Below are 14,795 nucleotides of genomic sequence, written 5' to 3' on the forward strand. Positions count from 1 at the left end.
AAGCGAGGGGAGCAGGGTGTGATATGCCACCATCGCCATGGCCGAAGCTGTCCTGCTCCTGCTACCTTTCTAGAAGAACCCAGCATGTACCGAATCATGTGGACACGTCCCTCACCAGAGCAACACCACCAACATACCTGTCTCTCCTTCGTCTCTGCATTGAACGGAATGACTCATCCCAAGCCAAGAGAATAAACACCCATATCATCAACCACCATCCCTATCTTCTCAATGGTCTTCTTGGAGACTATTTGGTACTTACTTTGGCAAAATGTAGTGCCATCGATGAAGCTCTATTCACATCGTATTCCCTTCCTTCCCGATCGGTTTTCTCATGGACATCCATCGTCACTTCATTGGTTGATTCTGGCTATGGCTATGAAGCTCTGCGAATGTACGAATGTATGCAGCAAGATGGCATCCTACCAGATGCATTCACATTTGTGAGTCTTTTCAAAGCTTGTGGTATGGTAACGGACATTCATTGTGGCAAGAAATTTCATATAATGTCCCTTTATCAGGGATTTGTATGTGATTTGTTTGTAGTCAGTGCTATGGTGAATATGTATGGGAAATGTGGTGATTTGGAACAGGCAGAAATAGCATTTGGAAGGATTCCTTATCATAACGTGATCTCTTGGACTGCCATGCTCTCGGCTTATGTGGATAGAGCGGAAGGAATTAAAGCTTTATTGTTGTATCGACAAATGTCTGAACAAGGCGTGAAATCTGACCACTTGACTTTCATGTTAGCAATTCAAGCATGTACAATCATCGTGGAAAGTGATGAGTCTCTTAAGGAAATTGCCCTTGAAATAGGATATGCTTTACATTCAGAGGCGGTTCGGAAAAGCTTAATATTTGATCCATTTCTTAGCAATACTCTCGTGAATATGTATGGTAGATGTGGGTCAAGTATTGCTGAAGCGGAGCATGTGTTTCATACATTGTTGCATAAAGATATAGTGACATGGAATGCCATGCTTTTGGCTTATGTTGAGCAAGGTGAAGGGCAAAAAGCTTTACAATTGTATATGCATATACAAGAAAATGGTATGAGCCCTGATAAATTGACCACAATCTTTGGTCTTCAGGCATGCTCGACCATTGCCATAGAGCGAGAAGAAAGTGAACTTTTTGTAGCTCAAGAAATTGGGAAATCATTGCATAGTGATAGTTGCAAGAAGGGGTTTGAAATAGATGAGTTTTTAGCCTGTTCTCTCGTGAAAATGTATGGCAAAACCAATGCAATCACAGAAGCAGAGTCTGTGTTTGGAACATTATCACACCATGATGTTGCATCATGGAATACAATGTTATCTGTGTATGTTGAACTTATGCAGAACCAAGATTTAAGCTTAACTTTGTGTTTCGGACACAGAGCATTATGTTTATACCGGCAAATGGGGAATGACTGCACTGGTTTGGATCCATTAACATATGTTTTGGCTCTTCAAGCATGCACAATACTTGTGTTGGAGGATGGATTTATTGAGGGCCAATCCGTCAACATTTTAGCTCTCAAGATCGGAAGAGCATTACATTCTGATGCTCGTAGGAAGGGATTTTCATATCATCCCTTTGTTGGCAACATCCTTATAAGCTTTTATGGTAGACATGGGTCTATTGTAGAGGCAGAAGATGTGTTTTTATCATTATTGCAACGTGATGGTGCATCATGGACTTTGATTCTCTCATTATATGTCGAACAAGGTCTGGCCGAGAGGGGTTTGCAATTATATACTCGAATGATCAAAGATGGGGTGAGGGCAGATGGGTGGACATTTGTGGTTCTTTTTCAGGCATGTGGTGCTATTTCCAGGAAGGAACAATCATCTGTTTTACTAGATACATCTTCTCTAGAGATAGGATCATTACTACATTTAGTGGCTGATGCAAAGGGTTTCACATCAGACAGTTATGTGGGTAGTACCCTTCTGAGCATGTATGGGAAGTGTGGAGCTATTGTAGAAGCAGAGCATGTATTCAGTGACTTATCTGAACCCACAAATGTTTCATGGACTGCGATGCTCTCGGCATATCTTGAACAAGGGCATGCAAACAAGGCGCTGGATACATATAGAGCAATGGTAAAGCAAAGTATATGCTTAAACACTGTCACTCTTAATTGTGTTTTGCAAGCTTGTGGTGTAATCGGAAGCTTAGAGACATGTAAAGAGATTCATTTTCACCTTGTTTCTTTGGGATGTGAGCACATTTCAATGGTCGCTGCGACCCTAATCCATGCCTATGGAAGTTGTGCAAGCATGGTCGATGGGCAAGATTTCTTTGAGAAGCTTTTTGAGCCTGATATCGTTTCATGGAATGCTTGCATTTCTGGCCATATAGCTGAAGGTAGTTTTTTGAAGAGCATAGACATATTCGAGAAATTAAAAATTGTGAGTGTCCAACCCGATGAAGTAACGTTTACTGTGATTCTCTCCGCTTGTAGTCATATTGGGCTTGCTAATAGAGGTATGGAGTATTTCAACTCTATGAGCAATGAGTATGGTCTTATGCCAAACATAAAGCACTATTGTAGTATGGTGGATCTACTTGGGCGCGTAGGAGACTTAGAAGGACTTCGAACCTTACTAGAACGCATGCCAATACAGGCTGACCTGCATGTTTGGATGTGTACATTGGGTTCTTGTTGTACGCATGGAAACTTGGAGCTTGCAAAGTATGCATTCGATCATGCAACAAGTGTTCAAGGACACAGTGAAGTTGTCCATATGCTTTGACCTTGGAGATGCATACATTTACGGTGTTCATATACAAGAATAACCAGGATTGATGTATCTTTACTATATAGAAAACTTTCACCATGATTCATATGCGTGTTTATCCTGGAATGTTTTTAGACAAAGGCTTGAGCATAATGAGAAGCATACATATCATTTTCATGAATTTATCTGAGTTACATTCTATTGATGTGCGAACCTCAAACATCATAGCGATATGCATATTCTCGTCGCTAAGTCATATAAAATGTGGAGCAATCTCTTGACTGCCCAAACATATATTGTAGGTGGTTCTCAAATAAACAAAGGCTTGATTATGTACATTTCTAGGAAGCCACAAGGATCTTGAGGTTGCCTTCCTTAACACTAAAGGAATTGCATTTTGTTGGGGTCAATGGTTTGAGATCATACATAATGACATGCTTATCAACGAAAAACATGATCATCCACAAGAGGAATGGAATACCAATATGGATTTCAATATATGTACTGCTTGATTCGAATTGCGGCCAAGATGACTTGCATGCATATATAGGTTTACTTCTTGCGACACTACTAGGAAGGTACATGAGTTCATTTCACTCGAGCTCTCTCCATGCGATCCTTCAAAATCTATGGATCACTTGTTTTACATGCATCGGATACTACATACTAGTTCATAATGATCTTTATTAGATTTGTCTACTACATACTAGTTCATTCTTTCCATGACCCGATCCAACCAACCATATGTATACATGCATACATACATACATACATGCATACATACATACATACATGCATGCATACATATGTACATATATGGCCCATTCTTATTCTTAAATTTTAATATACATACATACATGTTTTTATATAGTTTCCCACCAGCCCAAAACAAGTCTTTCAAATAAAAGAAGCGCCAAAAACTTCCGAAACTTCCTTCTTTCTCTCTTCCCCCCATAGCCTGACAGGTCGCACACCTGTAACCCTAACCCTAACCCTAACCCTACCGCATCCCATTCTTCCCTCCTTTTCCTTTTCCTTTGCGCCAGACCGTGTCGTGTCCATTCTAACTTTGTCCCATCTCTTTCTGCCATGCCTTCCTTCGTCGCCAAGCCTGAACCGATTCTGATGGAGAACCCTCACAGGTTCTGTGTGTTTCCTGTCATGTATCCCGAGGTCTGGGAAATGTACAAGAAAGCAGAGGCGAGCTTCTGGACAGGTTAGTCTCTGTCCGTCCATTCGTTCACACATCCTTTGTCTTTTTCACCAAATTTCTTAGTTTTTATTGCTTCATTTGTTTCTTCACCCACATCCAGATTGTTGCGTTTATTCCTTATCTTGCTCTTTGCATTGATCTCTTTCCTGATCATCCATCACTACCTCCTTTGGTTATTACAACTGTATTTGCTTTTCTTGATTATGGATTCAATTCTTCCTTTGTTTCTATCTTTCTATCTTTCGTCTTGGATTTCATTTTTCATCAGCATTTTTTCTCTATGTTTGATTTGATCTTTTTTCTTCTATCTTTGATTTGACTCGATCGTTTTCTTTGATATTCTTCGTCAAGCCTGATCCTTTCCTTCTTCTGTTCTTTCTTCATAGTTAAAGTTTCTTTCTTTCTTTCTCTCTTTGCAGCAGAAGAAGTGGATCTTTCTTGCGACCAGTCTCACTGGGAGACCCTGCAAGAGGATGAGAAGCATTTCATTAGTCATGTGCTTGCTTTCTTTGCTGCCTCTGATGGCATTGTCCTTGAGAATCTGGCAGTCAGGTTTATGAAGGAGATTCAAATCCCTGAGATATTCACGATTTGTGTTTTGTGAGGAAGAACAACTAGGATAAACTAACAATGACCTTAGAGGAGAATTAATAAGGTCAAGGAGGAAGGTGAAGGCTAAGGTTCTTGAAGGACGTCCAAATCCTTGAGTTAGAGGTAGGAAGAGCCTTAAGAATTAGAAAGAAGTAAGAAGAGGATTTAGAATTCAGAGTGAAAAGAAGCGAAAAAGTATGGATACGATTAAGTAGGAAGAATATTGTGCAGTAGGAAATACAAAGAAGACATTGGAATATTGTGTAGGAAGAAGGAAGAAGATGCATACATTTATACATGTGTGTATATTACTCAAACACACATACTCTCAGTCGTATCTCTAATGTTCATCTGTGGATCTGCTACAGGCCCGAGCATTCTATGGGTTTCAGATTGCCATTGACAACATTCACTCAGGTAATAGACTCTCCAAATCCAGCTGTTTACGAGTAGTTCTTCTGCTTCATATCTCTCTCTCTCTCTCTCTCTCATCATAAAGGCCCTTGTGATATCAGAGATGTACAGTTTGCTCTTGGAGACGTATATTAAGGATCCAAATGAGAAGCTCCGACTGTTCAATGCCATGGAAACAGTTCCCTGTGTGACAAAAAAGGCAGATTGGGCTCTGCGTTGGATAGGCAGGTACAGAAGATAGAAGTTTGTTTCTGAAATTAGCAGAATCCAGGTAGTTGTTAAAGTAAGATGAAAGCTTAGTTAGGATATATGGTGAAAGCTTTATTTAAGATCTTGTTCAAAACCTTATGGAAGCTTCCTTTAGACCGTATTTAAGTAATTATTAAACTAATTCCAAATATTGCCAGAGATGTAACGAAAGATTATTAAGCTTCTCATTTAAGATCTAATAAATGCTTAATTTTTTTTTAAATCATGCTGTTTTATCATTTGTTTTGCTTGTGGTTCTTCTGTTGAAAGAGACATTGATTTCATCAAATCTTATTTAAGATCTGATAAAAGTGTATTAAAAGATAGTGCTTGAGATATATATAATGAATGCTAAAAAATCATAATTTGAATCTTTTAAATTTTTGATCCACCATTTTTCTGCATTTATGACTCTTCTGCTGAAAGAGATTGATTCATCAAATCTGATTGAAGATCTGATAAAAGTGTATCAGAAGATACTGCTTGAGATATAATTAATGTTAAAAAATCTTGATTTGGATCTTTTAAATTTCTGATCCACTAATTTTCTGCAGTGATAACTCTTTCGCTAAAAGAATCATTGCTTTTGCCTGTGTGGAAGGCATCTTCTTCTCTGGAAGGTATGTGTGTACGTATGTTTTGCTAAAATTTCTCTCCCTTTTTCTGCCCTTCTATATCTGTATTTGACCACATTTCACTTGGCTACGTTGAAGCTTTTGTGCCATTTTTTGGCTGAAGAAGAGAGGCCTGATGCCTGGTCTCACATTCTCAAATGAATTGATTTCAAGGGATGAAGGTCTTCACTGTGATTTTGCTTGTTTACTCTACAAGTAAGGACATCATACACCTTATTTTTGCTCAAATTGTTTTTGAGAACCTAATTTGAAAATTTGTATGCCAAGTCTTTGTTAAAGCTAGGAAAACAACTAGATCTTTCATTTCACAATATTCTATTTTCCTCCTATACTGATCGTATTTTTGTACTTTTTGAGATCTATAAAGTAGTGCTAGTTCTTTTTATTCTGCTAATTCTCTCTTCTCTTTAATGGCTTCATCTCATCTCTTTAATGGCGTCATCATCGCTTTATTTCCACCACATTATACTTTCCATATTGTGTCTTGCTATAAGTGAAAGCTTATTGCCGGATTTTAGTGTTATATTTCTAATGCCAATACATCACATTGTCCTTTCCATGCTGATTGTTAAGTTCTCTTTTTGCTATTTTTTTTCTCTCCAATGGTAAACTGATGCAAGTTCCATTGCTCTATTATTTTCAGTCTGCTGGAGAACAAGGTTTCAGACTCAAGAGTGAGGGAGATTATTAGCAATGCTGTTGAGATTGAGAGGGAATTTGTTTGTGAAGCTTTGAGTTGTGATCTTGTTGGGATGAACTCCAAACTAATGAGCACATATATTGAGTTTGTAGCAGATAGGCTTATGGTAAGCAACTTGATTAAGAGTGGTTTTTATGATTGATTGCATTTGATCTATGGAAATATGATTGAATTTTAGCATGTCTGCCATTCATTTGTTATAGGTGGCCTTGGGGTAAGGAAAAATATACAATGTCCAAAATCCCTTTGACTAGATGGAACTTATATCTCTACAGTAAGTCTTTGACCTTCCTGTTCTCTAAGATGAATGCATGTGATTAGGATTTAAAAGAAGCTTCAACTGTGAAATATGAATTGATTCATTGCGTATGATTTCATAAGTTTAAATTGATGCATTGTATATGATTTGAGTGGACACAAAAATGAGTACGAAATTAAAATTTATGCAAGATACCCTATTTGGTTTTTGCAAGAGTAGAGATATGTATTGATAATTGATGTTTGGATTTGAATATGCTAAGAATGGATACGAGATTTGAATTAATATGCAATAATGGACTTACAATAAATTTGAATTGATGCAAGAATGTTAATAGATTTGGATTAATGGAAGAGTGAACATAGGATCTGGGTTGATGCAAGGATGGGTATGAAATTTAGGTTAGTCAACTGTACGTGAAATTTGAGGCGATTTTTTTTCTTATTTCAGGCTTCTGTGATGGCTGGCTTGGGGAATATCGAGAATCAACATGTGTTCCGATTGGATGAAGACTTCTAAAAGAACTGACATTGTCTTCTAAGCCTGAAACATTTGTCATTCTGCCATGACTATTTGTTTCATTCTGTTACATATGTAATCTCACATGGAGTCTAGGTTCTTTCCTGGGTTTAAATTTGCATGATACATCCTAAATGTTTTATTGAGCCCAATCTTAGGTTTGTTCCGGACTCTTCTTCACTACCCCATTGTGTTGTTTATCAATTAGCACACCATTGATAATAACGAAATTTGTCCCATTTCTCAAACAAGTTTAGAAGGGATTTGTCTCATTTCGTCCAGTTTATTTGCAATCAAATTAAAGTGAAAAGCAATATGTTATGGTGTTGCAAGCTAATAAAGTACAAACTTGTATTTCTATGCTGTTTAGGCTTATTGGATGTCAATGTGTATAGCTGTAATAAGTAGGCCTTGAGAGTATTTTATACTTGTAATCTTAAAACTATGATGTGCATATTACTCTGTGATGGACATTAAAAATTAAATTAGCGTTTGTGAACCTAATTCTTATGTAACTACAAGAGTAGGTCTGCATCTGCCTCAACTATACGAGTACAATGTCAAAATTTTATTTTTTGAGAATATCACATTGTGAATGTTTCCATGTGCAGATCAAGATATGAACAATCTCAGAACACTTGCTCGTGCAACTGTGTGTGAAACTATATCATACATTATATGGTACAAGGTAGTAATGATGCATGCACTCACACTTCATGCCTGGATTTGTACCTCTAAATTTTGTGCTATCTTAACATTAAGTTCCAACAAAACCATGTGACATGCTGATTTGTATTGCATCATCATCATAATCAATAGCATCATATTTCTTCATTTCCTTTGCCCATTCCTCGGAAACAACTCATCCTCAACCTTCGACCTAGTGTGTCAAATCTCGACTTTCTTCGAGGAGTTACTACATTACAATCTTGAACTTTCAAATTTTCATCAGCATTCAATGAATTCGTATCCTTGACTGATGCAGTGATGGCTCTTAGAATCATGTTCTGCAATACATAAAAACGAGGTAGCATAGCACAATGTGATGTGTTTGAATTACATGGAAAACTTTACAATAATGAAAAAGAAAATGTCTACCATTTAGAGAAAATAAAAGTAACAACCTTTTCTTCTTTGACATCAAGTGGAGTTTCAGCAGAGTTGTTTCCAAGACATACATCAACTGAGGCTTCACTAATCCCATGAGAAGAGCATCTGCCCCAACCTTCGGTAGAATCACCATTTGAGCTAGGATAGGAACAACAATCTCCAACCTGTTCTCTACCTCGAGACTGTAGCACATGCACATGTAATTCATATTACACGTGTCACTATGTACATTGCAGCAAAAAACTTGGAACAGCATAAAAATATGTTTTTAACAACATTTTGAATCACAACACAACAATATGTTCTGAAATCACAACAAACACTATAATAAATAAGTTCTGATGACATTTTTGAATCATGACAATATGTTTTGACATCATACACAACAATATTGTGATAACATTAAGTTGTGCAAATATATACAAGCAATATGTTTTGGTATCATATTTTACATCACAAAATGTATAAGGAAAAACGGTGGTAAATTTCACATATAATGACAATTTTGTTACCTCCAATGATTGGTCAAAAGATGGCAGGTCTGCATTGTCATAATTGTGCTTCATTCTTCTAAGAAACTCAATAACCTTGGCAGGATGTTCCAACCTGGTTTTCAATGACTGTACTTTATCAAAAGGATATGTCTTAGTTTACATTGATAACATATCATCACATTGTTAAAAATCAACGAGTCTTGAAATAAAAAGTGTATATTTGTTAGTTCATTACATTACTTTCACCAAGCTTATTGATTGCTGTTTCTTGCTGAGATATGCTCTCCTTTCCTGATGCAAAATTAGAAAACAGAATCATGAAAGAAAATGCTAATAAATGAAGCAAAATCTCAAAGAACCCCATATAAATGTCAAAAAAATACATCAATATTTATTGTAATCATATGTAAGTATCTAGGGGCCTATACATAAGTAACTGGGGCCATAAAGTTTTCGGATACTAAAGTTTGGGTATTAGAGTTTTTAATCCAAATAAATAAATGCACTTCCTCTTTTCTTTTTCTCCTAGATGAAGAGTACTGAACAAACATGAATAGAAATACATGCCTTCTGCACTTTCTGAATTCTGTATTCTGAGAACTGGATCGCCTAAAGCTCCAGATACCGAGTGCTGCAGACAACAGCCATAATATTTTAGCCCTGATTACATAAGAAATACCATACATGTACTAACACTGAAAAATGCAAGTATATAGTCTACCATTATGTCTACATTCCTCATATTTCACGTTCATAAATTTAGACTGAATTAATCCATTCATTTAACAAAGGGGGTGCAGGAGCTGACAAGAAAATATATTAAAAACTATAAATTATGCAAAATAAACCACAAACAAATAGATAATAATAAAAATCTATTATACTAAAATAGACAAGAAGTTATACTACAATATAAGGTATACAATATATACTAAAGAGGTGTGTTGCATATAAATACTCTTCCATTTGTACCATAAAAATATTAGATATAAATGGATAGTGGCAATATACATGTTGATGTAACTAATACATCAGTGTTGAAGAGAAATCTAATTTTACTAGCAGATAACACATAATAATGATCTTCAAATTTCTAATATACATAAATATATCCCTGTAAGAGAGAGAGAGAGAGAGAGAAAGGTATACATAAAGTACCTCAACTAGCCCGTGAAGAGATGGCAAATCATTTAGACCAAATGCTAAGAACTTGCATGTCTCCTCTGCAAGTAGATGTGATGGTGGGCTCAAAGTATTATGAAAGAATATTGTCACAGAGTCATAATAAAACTGTGGCCTTGGTGAGTTATGGTTTCCTTCAAACTTAATTATATTTTTGTCGCCCTGAAAAAGAAAACAAAAGAAAAAAAGGAATAAGAAGAATCATCGTTATGAGAAAATGATATGAAATAAACAGAGTATAACCAAAGGATAGAAGAATTTGTTTTGTCACAAAAGCTATTGAAGGACGTACAGAATACACGCTGTGAATGTGATCAGAGTGGTGGGGAGGTATAAATAAATCCCCTCTTGCATGTCCAAACAGTGCTGGAACAAAGGTTTTTGACGCATACTGAAATGAAATTAAAAGGGAAAAAAAACAGTTAGTCAAAAAGCGCTATCTTCTTCTTTTCTGCTTGATGAACAAATGAACAAATTTTATAAACAAAAATATCCATAATATGACACTTCAAAAACATTCTGAAAAATAAAGTATATGCAAGATGTATGCTCTTATCAATAAAGCAGATTTCTCCTTAGAAACAGAAATGATATGATGAACAAGACAATTTTCCTTTTGCATTCATAGAAAAAATATGGTGTCAGACCTCTAGGTACTACCTGTTTAACATTCATATCCATGATGTCAAACTGTGCTCGTTTCTGGATGATTCTTCGCATTAACTGTAATGCAACTCTGATCTGCACAAACAAGTTATATATATAAAGCTAAAACTATGGCATAGCAAACAGGTTATTCCTTGCATATTTCATTCAATTGATTATGTATATATCATACATATACTAATCATATCACATGCCACAGCAAAATATTCCTTCATATAAAATCTTCATGTTCAATAGAAGAGACCCATATTTTTTTGTCTCATCAACTCTCTAGCTTGGATAATATTGATTCTCTGCAGATAGACTACTTAGAAAATAGTTCTAGGAGAAAGTCAATTAATTCCAAACGACTACGATTTAGTTTTTAGTCAAGTTGAATGTAGATAGAGCTTGGATAATATTGACTCTTTGCAGAATAGTTCTAGAAAAGAGTTCTAGGAGATGGTCAACTAATTCCAAAATGTTAAGATTATCTATCTATCACACTTACAGTGAACTTGGGTAGACGAATTTTGTATACATCAGCCAACTCCATCATTAGGTTGAAGAGATTTGAAAATGGGCTATCAAGTACCATCCCTGCAATAGATGGATCAGTACTCAGCACCATACAATATGCTGCATAAAAAGAGTGTGAGAGAATTGATATTGAGTCACATTTTATATATATAATAAATAGAAAATGATATATATTTCATGGAATATAGATTATATATAAATATACATACATATATATAATAATGCTCCACACACATATAAACCCTTCCAAACGGTCATATCACTTGATCTTTTGATATTCAGTGTCAGAACGCTATAGCATACAATGTTGATATTCCTAAAATACCTAACAATCCAGTACTATTTGAACATTACCTGGTTACAGCACCCATAGAGCGTCCCCAAAGTCCAATGCAAGAAATTTGTTTTAATGAACGCAAGTACTGAACAGCTGCTTTTAGATCATCTTTCTGGAGAAAGCAGCAGCTAAATCATGAGTGTTAACACACATCCAACTAAAAGAATATTGATGTATGTCACCCAAGGAACTAATGTGAAAAAAACTCACTTCATTCCAACCAAGGCTAACAAAATCACCATGAGATAGACCAGACCCTGAGAAGTCGAGAGTGAATACAGTAATGTTTGAGGGAAGAAGTACAATTGCTGCCTCATTGCCTTCAGCTCGGCACCCACTAATAAACACAAGAGAGAATTATGAAATCAATACTTAACACTCTGACAATTGACAATCCCTGGAAAATCAAAAGTCGATGATCACACACATAAACAAACAAAGAACACCATTTCTACACAAATAAAAAGAAAATGAAGTGCTAATCTCACAATCTACCTTAGTATAAGATGGATTTTCTAGCATAAGATTAGTTTCTCATTATTATGTTGGAATTTGAGATAGAAACCAGGCTATTGTGTCCTCTCAATCATTGATGCTCAAGAGTCATAAGACAATCGCTGCAAGTAAGTATACCATTCATATTCAAATATGTAGAAAAAATACTTTTTCCGAAACAGAATGAAAATCCTTCTCTTTCTCCAGATAACTTTTGGTTTTGCCTTGAGAAGACATGAATTTACCTATCATATAGGCCACAACTTATGTTTCTTATTCATCGATTAATTATGGTATTTTCAACATCAAACTCTGTTTATTTTCCTTTCCTAATTTTGCTCGGTTTCAAAATGTATGAATTTATAATTCTCCTTAAAATAGTTGACCCTGCACCAATGAACTGTATACTCCTATAAATATAACAATCAGAGGAGATAATTTTTGAATGTACGAAAATTCATAAGCATGTGTATTAGATTTGTCATTAAGAAGCTAGATAAAAAGGGTACTAAAGATAACCTGAAGAAAAGAAGTGGTGAGCTTTTACCTGTTTCCATGGCAATATATAACACAGGGAAGCTTTGCATCTTCAGGAAGATCTAAAGGTACATAATGACTGCATTGCAGCAAGTGGCCTCTACTGTTTGTAATCTGAACAACAGCAGGCCTTATTATATGTAAAACAATTTTGCTATGGAATAATGGATTGGTATTTTCATCACATGTTTTAGTAATACAGTGCCAAATCTGGTCTCACATACATTTATTTAGCAATAGAGTGTAACAATATGAGCCTATATGCATTCACTCCACAATTCAGAAATATGAGTAGATTATACCCGATCTTCTTCATGTTGTTTCATGAGAGATTGTAAAACTATAGCCTTACGTAAACTATCCTCTTCACATTTTCTCATGATAAGAGTATGTAAACATGGCATGATATATGTTTTTTTTTCACACTAATTAGTGATAGAATGTAGATTTATGGCCTTATTTTATTTGTTTTAAGCTTTAATTGTAGAGCGTAAAATATGGTGTCCATAATGTTTTCTTCAAACTATTATGAGATAGAATATCATATATCCAGTTTTATATACGGTTTCCTTCAATGCTATTTATTAATAGAGGTCATAATTTTATGCAGTCTATTAGAAAATATTGTGAATGAAACGAGATGTAAAACAGGTTTGTTGAACTATTTAGATATAGAGTATCAAAAATCTATTGTTATGTGGTTTTTCTTCACCATATTTAATAGTGTAGTGCAACAGAATATGGCGTTTTTATATATACTTTTTTATTCACAATATTTTGTGATAGGGTGTAAAGACTTGGGCTTGCAGCAAAACTTTCTTCAAGCTATTTAGCAATATATGTTTGTGGATTTATAATAAAATTTCCAAAGAAAATCACATTGCTTCACAGTAGATGCAGACAATTTTCCATAAAAACTCTAAAGGAAGTCATATTTCTTCAAATTATTTAATAATAGACAAATTTCCAAAGAAAATCAGGAGGAAATCCCATGCCAACCTCTATAAAAAATCTCCGCATTATTTATGATAAATGTGTACAATTTTAAAACAAAATTTCCAAAGAAAATCATATTTCAACAAAGATTCCTAAGGAAACACATTTCTTTGCATTATATACACACGTACAGACTTAGATAAAAAAAATTAAGAAAATCAAGAGAATTTTACACTAACCTCTAAGTCTTTCCTCTGATAAGTTCGACCCTTAATGGAGAACTCAGCCTCGAGCAGATCCTCCACAGTATAATCAGCCCTGGAAAATGGTACCAGTGAAGACATGAGAGAAGAATTCATGTAAGAAATATGGATTCAAATACATTGTGCATAAATAGAGAGAGAGAGAGAGAGAGAGAGAGAGAGAGAGAGAGAATACCTGGGAGGTCGAATTACGAGGTTAATGAAAGGTTCCATGGAAATTCAAATTTAAGACGGTCAGCTGAAGGGTTTCTTCTTTCTCCTTCTCTTTCTCGCTACATCTCTACTATTGAATTCTGGATGAGATCTCGCAGATCTCTCTTTAGAATTACTATACTTCTTCTGTTCCGGAAAATCCTCTATTTCCCAACCTTCTTTTCCTTCCTCGATCTTCTTCTTCTTCTTCCCAATTGCTCTGTTTCTTTATCTATTTTTGATCCTCTAATTTTCTCCTTCCTGAGTATTCCTCTTCTTTCTTTTAAGAATTCTCCGGTTCTGCTTTCTTTCTTTCCAAAAATCCTCTGTTTCTTCTTCTTCTTCTTCTTCTTCTTCTTCTTCGTCTCCCACCTCCCCACTCTCTAGCTCTCCTTAATTTTTCCAATGTCCTCTCTGTTTCTGTCTTTTTCCTCTGTCTCTTTCTCTGTCTTGGGGGGCTTCCTCTACTTTTTAAACCAAATGAAGTCAAATGATACATACATACATTCATTCATTCATTCATATGCTCTCTCTCTCTCTCTCTCTCTCTCTCACACACACACACACACTCTCTCTCTCACACATACACATGCATACACACACACACTCTCTCTCTCTCTCTCTCTCTCTCTCTCTCTATCTCACACACACACACACACTCTCTCTCTCTACACAAACACACACACACACACCATGTGTGTGTGGCAACCACAGCCTCAGCCTATCTCTCTCTCTCTCTCTCTCTCTCTCTCTCT

At 35.7% G+C, this 14,795-nt stretch overlaps 1 protein-coding gene and 2 pseudogenes across 3 annotated transcripts; 2 read left to right on the forward strand and 1 right to left on the reverse strand.

Moving 5' to 3' along the window:
* Nucleotides 1-2,839, forward strand: LOC147867885 (pentatricopeptide repeat-containing protein At1g06140, mitochondrial-like). Its single transcript, XM_087315791.1, has one exon. The coding sequence runs from the start codon at nucleotides 24-26 to the stop codon at nucleotides 2,742-2,744; it is 2,721 nt and encodes a 906-aa protein (XP_087171917.1). The 5' UTR covers nucleotides 1-23; the 3' UTR covers nucleotides 2,745-2,839.
* Nucleotides 2,840-3,631: 792 nt separating this feature from the next.
* LOC147867886 (ribonucleoside-diphosphate reductase small chain-like) lies at nucleotides 3,632-7,586 on the forward strand (annotated as a pseudogene). Its single transcript, XR_015529385.1, has 10 exons — nucleotides 3,632-3,945; nucleotides 4,362-4,537; nucleotides 4,902-4,950; nucleotides 5,049-5,175; nucleotides 5,751-5,816; nucleotides 5,910-6,026; nucleotides 6,475-6,637; nucleotides 6,735-6,805; nucleotides 7,145-7,178; nucleotides 7,241-7,586. The product of XR_015529385.1 is annotated as a ribonucleoside-diphosphate reductase small chain-like (transcript).
* A 273-nt stretch (nucleotides 7,587-7,859) lies between these two features.
* On the reverse strand, nucleotides 7,860-14,464 carry LOC147867887 (uncharacterized; annotated as a pseudogene). Its single transcript, XR_015529387.1, has 14 exons — nucleotides 14,024-14,464; nucleotides 13,825-13,903; nucleotides 12,660-12,763; nucleotides 11,828-11,954; nucleotides 11,635-11,729; nucleotides 11,252-11,379; nucleotides 10,756-10,836; nucleotides 10,388-10,486; nucleotides 10,072-10,257; nucleotides 9,481-9,544; nucleotides 9,149-9,204; nucleotides 8,932-9,039; nucleotides 8,434-8,601; nucleotides 7,860-8,316 (listed from the first exon to the last, which is right to left on the reverse strand). The product of XR_015529387.1 is annotated as an uncharacterized LOC147867887 (transcript).
* Nucleotides 14,465-14,795: the final 331 nt, after the last annotated feature.

The sequence above is a fragment of the Azolla caroliniana genome, unplaced genomic scaffold (genome assembly GCF_043228905.1).
Source record: "Azolla caroliniana isolate FFs.n. ecotype wild unplaced genomic scaffold, voAzoCaro1.0.p SCAF_2, whole genome shotgun sequence".
In the NCBI taxonomy this organism is placed as follows: Eukaryota; Viridiplantae; Streptophyta; class Polypodiopsida; order Salviniales; family Salviniaceae; genus Azolla; species Azolla caroliniana.